At 46.3% G+C, this 12,331-nt stretch overlaps 1 protein-coding gene across 2 annotated transcripts in view; it reads right to left on the bottom strand.

The window, feature by feature from the left end:
* ap5z1 (adaptor related protein complex 5 subunit zeta 1) overlaps positions 1-11,828 on the bottom strand; it is a 91,542-nt gene extending 79,714 nt beyond the window's left edge. For both annotated transcript variants that reach the window (XM_038820150.1, XM_038820149.1), the window contains exon 1: positions 11,702-11,828. In XM_038820150.1, coding sequence (XP_038676078.1) covers positions 11,702-11,742 — 41 coding nt within the window. In that variant the 5' untranslated portion in view covers positions 11,743-11,828. The remainder of the gene's footprint in view (positions 1-11,701) is intronic.
* Positions 11,829-12,331: the final 503 nt, after the last annotated feature.

The raw sequence follows: 12,331 nt of genomic DNA, 5'->3' as shown, positions 1-12,331 counted from the left end.
TGTCCAAAAGCAGAGCTGGGGAAGGGAAGATGTCTTGCTGCTTTTTTTTCTGATCACACTGGTTACTAGTCGTTGGCTCACACCAATTTTCTGCTTTAAAAATGACCATTTTTCAAAAGAGACATTTAGTATTGCTTTGCTAGGGCAGCACGGTGGCCTAGTGGTTAGCACAACCGCCTCACGGCGCTGAGGTCCCAGGTTCGATCCCGGCTCTGGGTCACTGTCCGTGTGGAGTTTGCACGTTCTCCCCGTGTCTGCGTGGGTTTCGCCCCCACAACCCAAAAATGTGCAGAGTAGGTGGATTGGCCACGCTAAATTGCCCCTTAATTGGAAAAAATAATTGGGTAATCTAAATTTAAAAAAAAAGTATTGCTTTGCTATATTTTCCTTCTCCTTTGGCTCTCCGTTTCTCCCCCCCCCCCCCCCGACTCTTGCTGGGGATGGTTTCTTAGGCACTGCCTATATTTCAGCTTCCCACAGGTATCTACTCTTCACATAAAAGTGAACATCAGCAGGCTCTTTGGCTGCAGATGTCAAGATTGCTCGGACCGATCCCAGACAGACCCAATGCTCAATTTCAAGACTAATTTTTCTTCTCTAGTTGTATAACACCAAAGTCAGTGCCGTACCCGAAACCAGCCAACCCAAGACAGAGTAGGAATCAAATCAGGGCACAGCATAAGAAATAAGCATAGGTTATTCGGCCCATCGAGACTGCTGTGCCATTCAATAACATGGCTGGTCCGATTATCACCTTAAGCCCACTTTGCTGCCTGCACTCTCTTGTCAATCAAAAATCTGTCTAACTCAGCCTTGAATATATCCAGCCTGCACCTTCTCTCTGGAAGAGAATCACAAAGACTAACCACCCACTGAGAGAATAAATTTCTCTCTCATTTTCAGAAGGAGGGTGAGACCTCTTATTTTTAAACCGTGCCGCCTAGTTCTAGATTCCCCATGAAACATCCTCTCATCTTCCACCCGGTAAAGCCCCCTCAGAAACTTAGATAATTCATTAAGATCACCTCTCATTTTCGGAAACGCCATTCAGTATAGGCTCAACCTGCTCAAACATTCCTTCTAAGACAATCCATGCACCCTGTATCCCAAGAATCAGTCTTGTGACCTTCTTTGAACTGCTTCCAAAGCAAGTATATGCCTTCTTAACTAAGGAGACCCAAACTATACAGTGGTCTCACCAATGCCTTCTACAGTTGCAGCAAAACTTCCTGACTTTTACCCTTGCAATAAAGGCTAATATTGCATTTGCCTTCCAAATCACTTGCTGTACCTACATGCTAGCTTTTTGCGATTCATGTACAAACCTTCCAAACCCGCGGCCTCCCCCACTTAGGAGGACAAGGGCAGCAGATGCATGGGAACACCATCAGCTGAACATTCCCCTCCAATTCATGCACAATCCTGACTTGGAACTATATCGCCCTGCCTTCACTGTTGTTTCGTCAAGTTCCTGGAACTCCTTTCGTAATAGCACTGTGTATGTTCCTACAACACATGGGCTGCAGCGATTCAAGAAGGCAGCTCACCACCATCTTCTGAAGGGCAATTAGAGATGGGCAATTAGAGATGGGCAATAAATGCTGGCTTAGATAGCGACTCTCACATCCCATGGACATGTTTTTAAAAATGTACAAGGACACCAGGTCCCTCTGCACTGCAGCAATCTGCTTTCTCTTTCTATTTAAATAATAATCCGCTTTTCTATTCTTCCTGCTATAGGACGGCATAGTAGCACGGTTGCTTCACAGGGCCAGGGTCCCAGGTTTGATTATGGGCTTGGATCATTGTCTGCGGAGTCTGCACATTCTCCCCATGAGGCGTGGGTTTCCTCCCAAGTCCGTGTTAGATGAATTGGACATTCTGAATTCTCCCTCAGTGAACCCGAACGGGTGCCGGAATGTGCAGACTGCGGGCTTTTCACAGTAACTTCATTTCAGTGTTAATGTAAGCCTACTTGTGACAATAATAAAGATTATTATTATTATATGGACAACCTCACATTTTCCCACATTATACTCCACCCGCCACATTTTTACTCGCTCGCTTGACCTATCTATATCTCTTTGTAGACTCCTTGGGCATGAAACCCGCCCCCGCCGGCTGCCAAATTCTCCAGTGCCAGGGATTTGGTGGGGGTGGGAATCACACCACGCTGGTTGGCGGCCGCTGGCAGCGGTCCCCACCGGCGATTCACCGGCCCGCGATGCCGCCCGTTTTCGGCCGGTCCCACTGGCGTAAATTAGAGTAGGTCCTTACTGGCGTGACCTGGCGGCACGGGCGGCCTCCAGGGTCCTCGGGGGGATCTGGCCCCGGCAGGTGTCCCCACGGTGGCCTGGCCGCGATCGGGGCCCACCGATCGGCGAGCGGGCCTGTGCTGTGGGGGCACTCTATTCCTCCGCGTTGGCGGCTGTGGTCCTCTGCCATGGCCGACGCGGAGAGGATCCCTCTGTGCATGCGCTGGGATGACGCCAGCACACGCTGGTGCTCCCGTGCGCTTGCACCGGCCGGCGGAGGCCCTTCGGCGCCGGTTGGTATGGCGCCAAGCCCCTTCCCTGCCAGCAGGCACGGCGCAAACTACTCCGGGGCCGGCCTAGCCCCTGAAGGTGCAGAGGAATCCGCACCTTTGGGGCGGCCCGACGCTGGAGTGGTTCACGCCACTCCTCGGCGCCGGGTCTTCCCGCCCCGCCGGATAGGGGAGAATCCCACCCTTTGTATCCTCCTCACAACTTTATTTACTATCTATCTTTGTATCATCAGACAATTTGGCTACACTGCAGTCAATTTCTTCATCAAAGTCATTAACATAAATAATAAATAATTGAGGCCCCAGCACTGATCCCTGCGGCACTCCACTAGTTACAGTTTGCTAACATGAAAATGATCCATTTATCCTGATTTGCTGTTGCCTGTTAGTTAGCCACTCCTCTATCCATGCTAATATATCACTCCCAACACCTTGAGCTCTTAACCCTTTTATGTGGCACCTTATTGAAACATACAAGGTCCTGAGAGAACTTCACAAGGTGGGTGATGAACAGATGTTTCCCCTTGTGGAGAGACTAGAACTAGGGGAAACAGTTCTAAGATACGGGGTTTTACAATTAACAGGGGAATGAGAAGAAATATTTTTCTCAAGAGTCTAAAAGAGCAGTGGGGGCATGGCCAATTAATATTTTTAAAGTGGGGGTTCAATTCGAAGCTAACAATGGAGTCAAAGGTTATCTGGGGAAGGCAGAATGCGGAGTTGAGGCCACAAGCTGATCAACGATGATCTTATTGAATGGTGGAGCAGACTCGAGGGGCTGAATGGCCTACTCCTGCCCCTAATTCACATGTTTATCAAAAGCCTTTTGGGAATCCAAATACGCTACATCTACTAGCATACATTTACCCACCTGCTGGTTACATACTCAAAAGATAATAAATCCTCTAATAAATTGGTCAAGCAAGATTTCCCTTTCAAAAAAACATGTTGGCTCTGCCTGACTATATTATGATTTTCCTAATGTCTCGCTACAATCTAGCATTTTTCCAAGTGCAGATGTTGGACTAGCTGGTCTATAGATCCATGTTTTCTGGCCCCTTCCTTTCGTGAATTAGTGGTATTAAATTTGCAGTTTTCCAATCGACTGGGACCTTCCCAGAAAAGAGGGAATTTTAGAACATTATAACCAATGCATCCGCTACTCTGCAGTCACTTATTTTAAGACTCTAGGATGCAAGCATTAGATCCAGGGATTTGTCATCCTTTAGTTCCACTTTTTTCCCCAGTATTTTTTCCTCCAGTAATAGATTGTTTTAACTCCTCTCTCCCCTTTGCCAACAGCTTTTCTACTATGCTTGGGGCACGTTTCGTGTCTTCTATTGTGAAGACAGATACAAAATACTTGCTCCAAGTGTCTGCGAATTCCTTGATTCCCACAATTAATTCCCAAGTCTTGCCCTCTTCGACACCCAACACTCACTACTCTTTTCCTTTTTGTATATATTGATGGTGGGTATCAGAGAGATCAGGGTGCATAGGGCAGGGGGCACAGAGTGATCGGGTGTTGGATGGACATCAAATATTTTTGAACAAAGATAAAGGAGGATGCAAGGAAGAATTTTATTTACATGGCAAGTATACAGTAATAACTTGGAATGTGCTGCCTACAAGGGTGGTGAAAGCACAGACACTGGATGATTTCAAAAGGAGATTGGATGGGCACCAGAGGGAAATAAACTTGCAGGACAATGGGGATGGAGTGGAGGAATGGGACGGAGTGAACTACTCGCCAGAGAGTTCACTTGGGATAGATGGGCTGAATGGCCTCCTCCTATGCCATAATGAATCTTTAACTTTTCACGCTACAAATAGAACAGAGGAAGAAATTGGAGCCATGCAACCTCATTAAAATATGTAAATCAGGAATCCACTTTCTAGATGCACAGTGGTTAGCACTGTTGCCTCACAGTTCCAGGGTCCAAGATTTGATTTCTGGCTTGGGTCACTGTCTGTGTGGAGTCTGTACGTTCTCACTGTGTCTGCGTGGGTTTCCTCCGGGTGCTCTAGTTTCCTCCCCCAAGTCCCGAAAGACGTGCTGTTAGGTGAATTGGACATTCTGAATTCTCCCTCAGTGAACCCGAACGGGTGCCGGAATGTGCAGACTGCGGGCTTTTCACAGTAACTTCATTTCAGTGTTAATGTAAGCCTACTTGTGACAATAATAAAGATTATTATTATTATATGGACAACCTCACATTTTCCCACATTATACTCCACCCGCCACATTTTTACTCGCTCGCTTGACCTATCTATATCTCTTTGTAGACTCCTTGGGCATGAAACCCGCCCCCGCCGGCTGCCAAATTCTCCAGTGCCAGGGATTTGGTGGGGGTGGGAATCACACCACGCTGGTTGGCGGCCGCTGGCAGCGGTCCCCACCGGCGATTCACCGGCCCGCGATGCCGCCCGTTTTCGGCCGGTCCCACTGGCGTAAATTAGAGTAGGTCCTTACTGGCGTGACCTGGCGGCACGGGCGGCCTCCAGGGTCCTCGGGGGGATCTGGCCCCGGCAGGTGTCCCCACGGTGGCCTGGCCGCGATCGGGGCCCACCGATCGGCGAGCGGGCCTGTGCTGTGGGGGCACTCTATTCCTCCGCGTTGGCGGCTGTGGTCCTCTGCCATGGCCGACGCGGAGAGGATCCCTCTGTGCATGCGCTGGGATGACGCCAGCACACGCTGGTGCTCCCGTGCGCTTGCACCGGCCGGCGGAGGCCCTTCGGCGCCGGTTGGTATGGCGCCAAGCCCCTTCCCTGCCAGCAGGCACGGCGCAAACTACTCCGGGGCCGGCCTAGCCCCTGAAGGTGCAGAGGAATCCGCACCTTTGGGGCGGCCCGACGCCGGAGTGGTTCACGCCACTCCTCGGCGCCGGGTCTTCCCGCCCCGCCGGATAGGGGAGAATCCCACCCTTTGTATCCTCCTCACAACTTTATTTACTATCTATCTTTGTATCATCAGACAATTTGGCTACACTGCAGTCAATTTCTTCATCAAAGTCATTAACATAAATAATAAATAATTGAGGCCCCAGCACTGATCCCTGCGGCACTCCACTAGTTACAGTTTGCTAACATGAAAATGATCCATTTATCCTGATTTTCTGTTGCCTGTTAGTTAGCCACTCCTCTATCCATGCTAATATATCACTCCCAACACCTTGAGCTCTTAACCCTTTTATGTGGCACCTTATTGAAACATACAAGGTCCTGAGAGAACTTCACAAGGTGGGTGATGAACAGATGTTTCCCCTTGTGGAGAGACTAGAACTAGGGGAAACAGTTCTAAGATACGGGGTTTTACAATTAACAGGGGAATGAGAAGAAATATTTTTCTCAAGAGTCTAAAAGAGCAGTGGGGGCATGGCCAATTAATATTTTTAAAGTGGGGGTTCAATTCGAAGCTAACAATGGAGTCAAAGGTTATCTGGGGAAGGCAGAATGCGGAGTTGAGGCCACAAGCTGATCAACGATGATCTTATTGAATGGTGGAGCAGACTCGAGGGGCTGAATGGCCTACTCCTGCCCCTAATTCACATGTTTATCAAAAGCCTTTTGGGAATCCAAATACGCTACATCTACTAGCATACATTTACCCACCTGCTGGTTACATACTCAAAAGATAATAAATCCTCTAATAAATTGGTCAAGCAAGATTTCCCTTTCAAAAAAACATGTTGGCTCTGCCTGACTATATTATGATTTTCCTAATGTCTCGCTACAATCTAGCATTTTTCCAAGTGCAGATGTTGGACTAGCTGGTCTATAGATCCATGTTTTCTGGCCCCTTCCTTTCGTGAATTAGTGGTATTAAATTTGCAGTTTTCCAATCGACTGGGACCTTCCCAGAAAAGAGGGAATTTTAGAACATTATAACCAATGCATCCGCTACTCTGCAGTCACTTATTTTAAGACTCTAGGATGCAAGCATTAGATCCAGGGATTTGTCATCCTTTAGTTCCACTTTTTTCCCCAGTATTTTTTCCTCCAGTAATAGATTGTTTTAACTCCTCTCTCCCCTTTGCCAACAGCTTTTCTACTATGCTTGGGGCACGTTTCGTGTCTTCTATTGTGAAGACAGATACAAAATACTTGCTCCAAGTGTCTGCGAATTCCTTGATTCCCACAATTAATTCCCAGGTCTTGCACTCTTCGACACCCAACACTCACTACTCTTTTCCTTTTTGTATATATTGATGGTGGGTATCAGAGAGATCAGGGTGCATAGGGCAGGGGGCACAGAGTGATTGGGTGTTGGATGGACATCAAATGTTTTTGAACAAAGATAAAGGAGGATGCAAGGAAGAATTTTATTTACATGGCAAGTATACAGTAATAACTTGGAATGTGCTGCCTACAAGGGTGGTGAAAGCACAGACAATGGATGATTTCAAAAGGAGATTGGATGGGCACCAGAGGGAAATAAACTTGCAGGACAATGGGGATGGAGTGGAGGAATGGGACGGAGTGAACTACTCGCCAGAGAGTTCACTTGGGATAGATGGGCTGAATGGCCTCCTCCTATGCCATAATGAATCTTTAACTTTTCACGCTACAAATAGAACAGAGGAAGAAATTGGAGCCATGCAACCTCATTAAAATATGTAAATCAGGAATCCACTTTCTAGATGCACAGTGGTTAGCACTGTTGCCTCACAGTTCCAGGGTCCAAGAATTGATTTCTGGCTTGGGTCACTGTCTGTGTGGAGTCTGTACGTTCTCACTGTGTCTGCGTGGGTTTCCTCCGGGTGCTCCAGTTTCCTCCCCCAAGTCCCGAAAGACGTGCTGTTAGGTGAATTGGATATTCTGAATTCTCCCTCTGTGTATCCGAACAGGCGCCGGAATGTGTCAACTAGGGATTTTTCACAGTAACTTCATTGCAGTGTTAATGTATGCCTACTTGTGACAGTAAAGATTATTTTTATAGATGTTGATTGGTGACTCTCTCCCTGCCCCAGTGGGTTTGAGGTGGGTTGAATTCAAATTTGAGATTTTTTGTTTACTTCTCAGCCAACCCAAACACACCCAGTTTGAGGGTCTGTAGTTGCCTGGGTCAACTTAATTGTTTTTTCCAAAATAACCACATTTACAGATTTCAATCTAAAGGAACATGCCCAGAATTTAACTTCTTCATAAAGGCCACTACATCATAAATCCAACCCCTGGTATTGCTCAGTCCTCTGAAATATATGCCATCCATCCCAGGGAATGTATTTGTTTTGAACCTGTTAAGCCCGAGTTTGATTCCATTTTATTGATATCACAGATGCTCATTCTACCTGGATTATCAATATTTGAGGAGTGTTATTATGAAGGAAGGCAGGAAGACATCATTAACACTTGTATGTTAATTTCCAGTTTTCTTTCTAGCCAACAACTTGAGACATCAATCTGTGCGCCACAAATGAATGGGAAGGAGCTGATAATCACACGATTCAATAACAGTGTACAAACACTTGGTGCTTTGATGAAGTTGCTTTGTTTGGTAGTTTAACAATGGCAATAAACCCATCTACTTTAAATAGGCTTCTACCAAAATAGTGGGCAGAGGGCTTTCACATGGACGCATTATGATCTCTCACGCTATTACACAGCATAATGTCCAGGTCCACGTGGTTAGCTCCGGAATCACACAGCCACCTCTTCTCCCTCCCATACAAAATCATCAGCCGTTCCATCAATAATCTATCAATAACAGGTTCAAATACATTCCATTTTCTGCAAACTCAATTCAGTTTTGTTTGAGTTCCATGATCGATGATTTAAAGCATCAAATCAGTATCCTGATTTCAAAAAATACTTGTGCTGTCTGCTCCCTGCTTGCCCTTTGCTCTGTGAAATCGCAAAGATTTGTTAAAGCACATATTTTAGTTACTGAGAAGCTTTCAGGAAAGAATCAAATGATCACTGAAAACCTGCCAAGTAATCTGGATCTGTACAGCAATGGATCTGTACAGCAAACTGTTATTTATCTAAAGGAGGGGCAGGAGCAGAGGGTCCTTTGGGTATATATGCATGAATCGCTGAGTTGAGGAATCATATGGGATCCAGAGCCTTACATATAAAGGGACCAAGTAAAAAAGCTAGGACGTTACGGAGAATCTTTGTAAAACACTGGTCAAGCTTCAACTGGAGTATTTAGTCCAATTCTGGGCACCACACCTTTCGGAAGGATGCAAATGCTTTGGCGAAGGCACAGAAAAGATTTATGAGAAGGGTTCTGACAATGACAGACTTAGTTACTTTTTTTTTGAAATTTTGAGTACCCAATTAATTTTTTCCAATTAAGGGGCAATTTAGCATGGCCAATCCACCTAGCTTGCACATTTTTGGGTTGTGGGGGCGAAACCCACGCAAACACGGGGAGAATGTGCAAACTCCACATGGACAGTGACCCAGAGCCGGGATCGAACCTGGGACTTCGGCGCCGTGAGGCCGCAGTGCTAACCCACTGCGTCACCGTGCTGTCACAGACTTAGCTATTTGAATAGATTGACAAAGTTGGGGCTGTTCTCCTTAGGGAGATGATTGAGAGGAGAATGGTTAGTGGTGTTCAAATTCATATTGATATTGGACAAAGCAGATTGGAGGGGAAATTGTTTTCATTGGCAGAATGTTTGAGAACCAAAGGACACTGATTTAAGGCGATGGTTAAAAAAACCAACAGTGACACGAGGAAAACCAGTTTTAAATTCAGTGAGTGGTTAGGATCCAGATGCATTGTCTGTGCGGCAGAATCAATCTCGGCTTTCTTAAAATAATTGGATGATTATTTAAAGTAATTGCAAGGCTAAGGTGAAAAGACAAGAAAGGGACTAGCTGAGCTGATCTTACAGAAAGCTCTATGCAGCTTTTTCTAATTGACCGCGCTGTGAGGTAACTGTTAAGCTTCTGGCTGTTTAGAATGCAACAATTGCTTAAATTCTGCAGGGCTTTGCTTAATGTTTTGAAGGAGTTTATTAACCTGATTTTTAAGAAAATCACAAGTATTTAAGGTTTCTGTGGTGAATGCCGGGACGTTGAGTAAATTTAAGGAGCAGATAGACAGATTTTTAATTAGTAATGGGTTGAAGGATTATGGAGAACAGGCAGGAAAATGGACTGAGACCGAGGGGAGATAAGCCATGATTGTACTGAATGGCTGACCGGGCTCAAGGGGCTCCTGGCTCCTAGTTCTTGGGCTGATTCTCTGCACCTCAACACCGAAATCACGTTAGGCAACAGTACGGAGAATCCAGTTTCCCGCATGAAATCGGGACCGGTGCCATTTCGGCGATTCTCCGCTCCCCAAAAAGTGGCTTATTCGGGGAGTTTGCATGCAGAGTACCCACCACCTGAGGCCATTGCCAGAGGCCCACCCCGCTATTCTCCACCCCCCGACTTGCCGAATTTCCGACAGCATATTTCTAATGTGGTCCTGCCATTCGGGAATCTCGCGTGGCGGCTGCGGACTCAATCCGTGGTCGCCACAGTCGGGGGCAGGCTGATCGGAGGGCGGGGCGACCTCATTCGTGACTGGGGTATTTTTGAGAGGGCAGTTGGAGTCGAGCGCGCAGCCCATCAGCACTATTTCCGCGGTCCGAGTCCGCCATGGAGCACGGCACAGCCGTTGGAGGCTGCTGCCATGCGCATGCGTGGTCTCTGACCAGGAAGTGCGGGGGGCCATATCGGCAGCTGGAGCTGCGAGCTCCACGACAGCTGCCCCCCTGCAAGGCTGTGAATCTGTGGCCTTAAAAGACCAAAATTTTCACGACGGCGTGGGACCATAGTCCCGAAAACGGAGAATCCAGCCCCTTATATTCTGAAGAGGTGAGACACCATCTGTAGTTTTTTTTAAGTGAATCTAGTGGGAACCACCGAAAGCTGTTAACTAATCAGAAATTCAGTTACAGTTTAGAAAAAGGAAGAATATTATATATGTCTAAAAATTAATAGACAGTTTAACATGAACATTGCAAACCATTTTATCTTTTGCAAAGAATTGCTAATCTATTAGAAAGTTATTCTGTTTCGTATTTCTTTCATTGCTTTTTAATAAATTTGTTTAGCATTTACATCCTAAATTGAGTTATTGTGCTGTGTTATGCTGTTCAAAGGCGAGCAGGAATCTGTGGGATAGAAGCAGTAGTTCAAACTCTGTTTATCAAATATAGAGGCTTCCCTATGTAATGAAAGTCACCTAGCTATCAGAGGTTCTAGGAAGCAAAGGCTCACCAACAAGCCATCTGAAATGTAGTAGTCAAAAATATTTAGAGCAAAAATGGGTGAAAGAAGCCCAGAATGTAATGCCAGCAATTTTAACACTCTAAACCTGTGAGCCGGCACTTCAAGTTCGATTGTTGAATAATATAAGTTAGACTAGTTTGTGAAACAACAGCCTGTCCCAGACTGATAAAAAGCCTCTAACTTAAAACATCAATTAGCCTTTTCTCTTTTCAGGTGTTGAGCACTCCCTGTTCTTTATATTTCAAATCCAAACGTTCTTACATTTTGAGGAGAAAACATACTCAATATCTTCCACTCATCTCTTGATGTGGAGATGCCGGCATTGGACTGGGGCAGGCACAGTAAGAAGTGAGTAAACCGGACGAAGGAGCTGTGGTCCGAAAGCTAGTGATTCCAAATAAACCTGTTGGACTTTAACTTGGTGTTGTAAGACTTTTTACTGTAACCATCTCTTGAACAGTAATATTCTGGTTTGCTACTTCTCAGTGGTGTCACTCTCATCTTAAGGGTCGGGAGGTAATGGGTTCAAATCCCACTTCAAGATACTTGAGCTTTTAATTCAGGCTAACATTGCATTGAAGTAGTGAAGGAGGAATGTTGCACCGCCTTCCAGGTGAGATGTTAAACCCTGTCTGCACTCAGCTGAATGTATTGGTGCCAATTTGAAGAGGAGGAGATGGTATCCTAACCAATGTTCATCCCTCAACATCAATGGATTATTACACTGGGACTGCGCTCGGTGGCTGTCCCCCTTTCACACATCACAGCAGTGGCTGCACTTCATAAACTATTTAATTGGCCGCCAAGTGTTTTAGGACAGCCCCAAGTGGTGAAAGGCGCTACAGAAATGCACTGCCTGCCTTTCTTGTGGGTTAATGTGAGAGGCCTCACTCGCTGCCCGGACTCCTCCTCGGTTACCTGGCCTGTCTGAGGAGGTTCTCCGCCGAAGCCCCAAACATCGCGGCTACCGCCTTAAACCTTCGAAATCCTCCCGTGACCGTGGTGATGGGGACAGGAAGGAGAGTGGACCAGGATAACTGCTCTCGTGCACCTTCCTTTGTTGTCCGACTGGAAGGCGCATCACCGGAGACACATTCCGGAGTCCTCTCCCCAGCCTTTGACTCCAGTGGAAACTTTACTTTTAAACTTTTAATATTATCTATACAATTTTAATAAATTATTTAATATATTGTGACCTGCTTCAGACTCAACTCAGGAAATATTCACAGCTCCACATCTTGACTGGGTTTGCAAATGTTCCCCCGTTGACAACTGAAAGAGAAATAAAATGTCAATAGAACATGAGCAATGGGAACCATGTGCTAGAGATAGTGATCTATCCAGTTCTCTCAATATATTGGTACAGGTCAGCAGGTGGCATAGTGGTTAGCACGGCAGCCTCAATGGGCCAGGGACCCGGGTTCGATTCCAACCTTGGCTGACTGCACGTTCTCCCAGTGTCTGCATGGGTTTCTTCAGAGTGCTCCGGTTTCCTCCTGCAGTAAAAGATGAGGGAAAATTGCCCCCGAGTGAGACTTCCAGCGGCAG

Source organism: Scyliorhinus canicula, chromosome 15 (assembly GCF_902713615.1).
Source record: "Scyliorhinus canicula chromosome 15, sScyCan1.1, whole genome shotgun sequence".
Lineage (NCBI taxonomy): Eukaryota > Metazoa > Chordata > Chondrichthyes > Carcharhiniformes > Scyliorhinidae > Scyliorhinus > Scyliorhinus canicula.
This window is presented reverse-complemented; position numbering and strand designations above follow the sequence as displayed.